Source organism: Morone saxatilis, unplaced genomic scaffold (assembly GCF_004916995.1).
Source record: "Morone saxatilis isolate NCDOM2014 unplaced genomic scaffold, NCSU_SB_2.0 Contig1, whole genome shotgun sequence".
Classification (NCBI taxonomy): domain Eukaryota; kingdom Metazoa; phylum Chordata; class Actinopteri; family Moronidae; genus Morone; species Morone saxatilis.
The window spans coordinates 392,324-394,660 of record NW_023339651.1 but is presented as its reverse complement, the minus strand read 5'-3'; the positions used below and the strand labels follow the sequence as shown (position 1 = coordinate 394,660).

General features: G+C 47.7%; 1 protein-coding gene across 1 annotated transcript in view; it reads left to right on the top strand.

The window, feature by feature from the left end:
• The window catches only part of ankfn1 (ankyrin repeat and fibronectin type III domain containing 1), a gene marked incomplete at its 3' end in the record, with an annotated part of 21,445 nt that extends 19,109 nt beyond the window's left edge, over positions 1 to 2,336 (top strand). The window contains exons 13-16 of the mRNA XM_035668841.1: positions 393 to 403; positions 1,080 to 1,302; positions 1,386 to 1,578; positions 1,700 to 2,336. Of these exons, the coding sequence (XP_035524734.1) occupies positions 393 to 403; positions 1,080 to 1,302; positions 1,386 to 1,578; positions 1,700 to 2,336 (1,064 nt within the window). The remainder of the gene's footprint in view (positions 1 to 392; positions 404 to 1,079; positions 1,303 to 1,385; positions 1,579 to 1,699) is intronic.
• Position 2,337: the final 1 nt, after the last annotated feature.

The window sequence follows — 2,337 nt, the reverse complement described above, 5'->3', positions numbered from 1 at the left end:
CAGTAATAATTATAATAATAATAATAATAATTATGGCTGTGGAATTAATCAGAATCACAATATGGAAGTGAAATATGTAAATCACAGCTGCACCTTGTAGATGGTGAAATGAGACAAACAGCGTTATAATGAAGAGCTGCAGTGTTCAGTACAGACACAATAAATGCCACATCATTAAGATTAATGTTTTTGTCACTGAACATTTAATTTGATGCAAAGATTGATCCTTCTCACGCTACACAATGTGATGTTTTTACCATATCGTGCAGCCCATAAAATAATAATAAATATAGCTGCATTCCAGGTTCAAACCAACACAGACTGTCAGTTCAACATTGTAGACAATAAGACAATGCATAGGCATTTCTGACCCAGTTTTGTTGCGTTTGTAGTCGACTTTCCAGCAATGTGAACACAGAAATGTTTAGTCTGGGTCTTCAGCAGTTACACTGACAGATGTTGTTAATAACCAACCTTACATAGTGCTTTACTAAAAACTAAATTCAAACAAAAGAATAAAATAGATTTACCCAAAATACAATAAAAATAAGATGTAATAGTCTAATAACTGAATTAAAACATTGAGGAACTGGAAAATGAAACTTTACAAAAGTTTATTAAAAGATACGTTTTAAATGGTGTAGATTAAAATTAATTATTCTGCAGTATCGCACCAGCCTGGTTACTTCTTATTTTCAGACATATATGTATTTTAAAATTCATTAACTCCATTAAAAGTTGTTGCATTCATCAAATTAAATGCTGAGAGCGGCCCCATTTTGTGTTTGACTGAAACGTGTTCAAATGGACACATTGTTAAACGTTGAAGAACGTATTATTATATTAATCCTTTGGTCCACCAACCTGTGGCTGCAAAATTACATACAAAGCATAAGTGAATATATTCAGACATCTCTTTTTGTATTATAAATAAACAATAATAAGAATTCTCAACTTTAAACAGCAGCGAACTCACTGCTTAGAACTTAAAGATAAACGAAGATATCGTCTGCGTAGAAACAGAATACATACTGGAATACATAATAACGGATTGTTTATCGTTGTTTTGTTTCCTGTAGCAACTGGACGAGGTTCGTCGTGATCTTCGCTGGATCACCGATGCCCTGCAGTACGCTCGGTACAAGCAGCCTCGCGGCGGCGTACCGCTCACCTGCCTGGTGGATGCCGACGCTCCAGATAACGACTCCGGCCAGCAGAAGACAGACTCCACCTCCTCGACCATGGACTATCTGCCTACACCTTCCCCCTCACCCGAACTCTGCAGACGGAAAGTCATGAGCGGTGAGTCGTCACGAGGAGCTTAAAATTAAATTTATATATTTTACCAAACATAAAACGTCACCGTGCCGCTCTCTGTCTGTCAGACTCTCTGCTCGGGTCCGATGAAGACGGGTCCTCTGAGGTTTTTCTCCCGACTGACAGCGACTACGACTCCAGTGACGCACTGAGCCCCCGCGAGCTGGACCTGCTCTACTCTCCAGCCCAGGATCTATCCCAGCAGGCTGTGCACTCGCTGGGCGGCAGCGCCCCAGATGTGCTCCAGATCCACGAGCTCAGGTTTGTTTGTTTATTTTTTATGTAGTAAATAAACAAACTGCAGGAACAGGAAGTGGCAGCGAGTCCACGCCGTCCCTGTTGGTGTAAACCTGACGGATGCTTTCATGTCTCCGTCTCTCAGGTACAGCGTCTGCCCTCCCAAAGACCTCCCCCTCTCCTCGGGGGTGAAGGATCCTCTCTCCTCACCCCTCCTCCCCCACTCCCCCTCTCTATCCACAGACTTCCCTTTCTCCCCCTCCGGTCTGCCTCGCTCTCCCTCCCTCTCCAGGACCCTCCCCACCTCTCCATCCGTCCCCCTGTCCCCCAGATTCTCCAAGGACCTGCCTCTGTCCCTCCCCCTCTCCCCGGCGCTGTCCGACACCACCAAGACCTTTGAGGGCCTCTCCCTCTCCAAGGAGGGCGTCGCTCCCCTGAGGGCCCTCGCCAACCCTCCCGCCAAACGTAAACTTCTCTCCAGGAGCCACCGGGGCCAGTACTTCAGTGGGCCCCAGCGCTGGCTCCGGGGCCACAGCGGGGAGACTCACACAGGATCTCTATCTGAGGGCGTCTACACCAAGCAGCTCGACCTGGACCTGCCTCTGCCCGGGGACCCGCCCTCGCTGCTGGGCACCACCTACGTGAGCCACGCCTCCTGCGTCCTGGAGAGCCGGAAGGGCCGACACCGGGAGCCGCGGCCCCACGTCCGCAGGATCTTTGTGGAGCCGTGTAAGGAGCTGTCACCGGGCCACGAGAGGAGTAGCTGGGAGGAGGAGGAGGAGG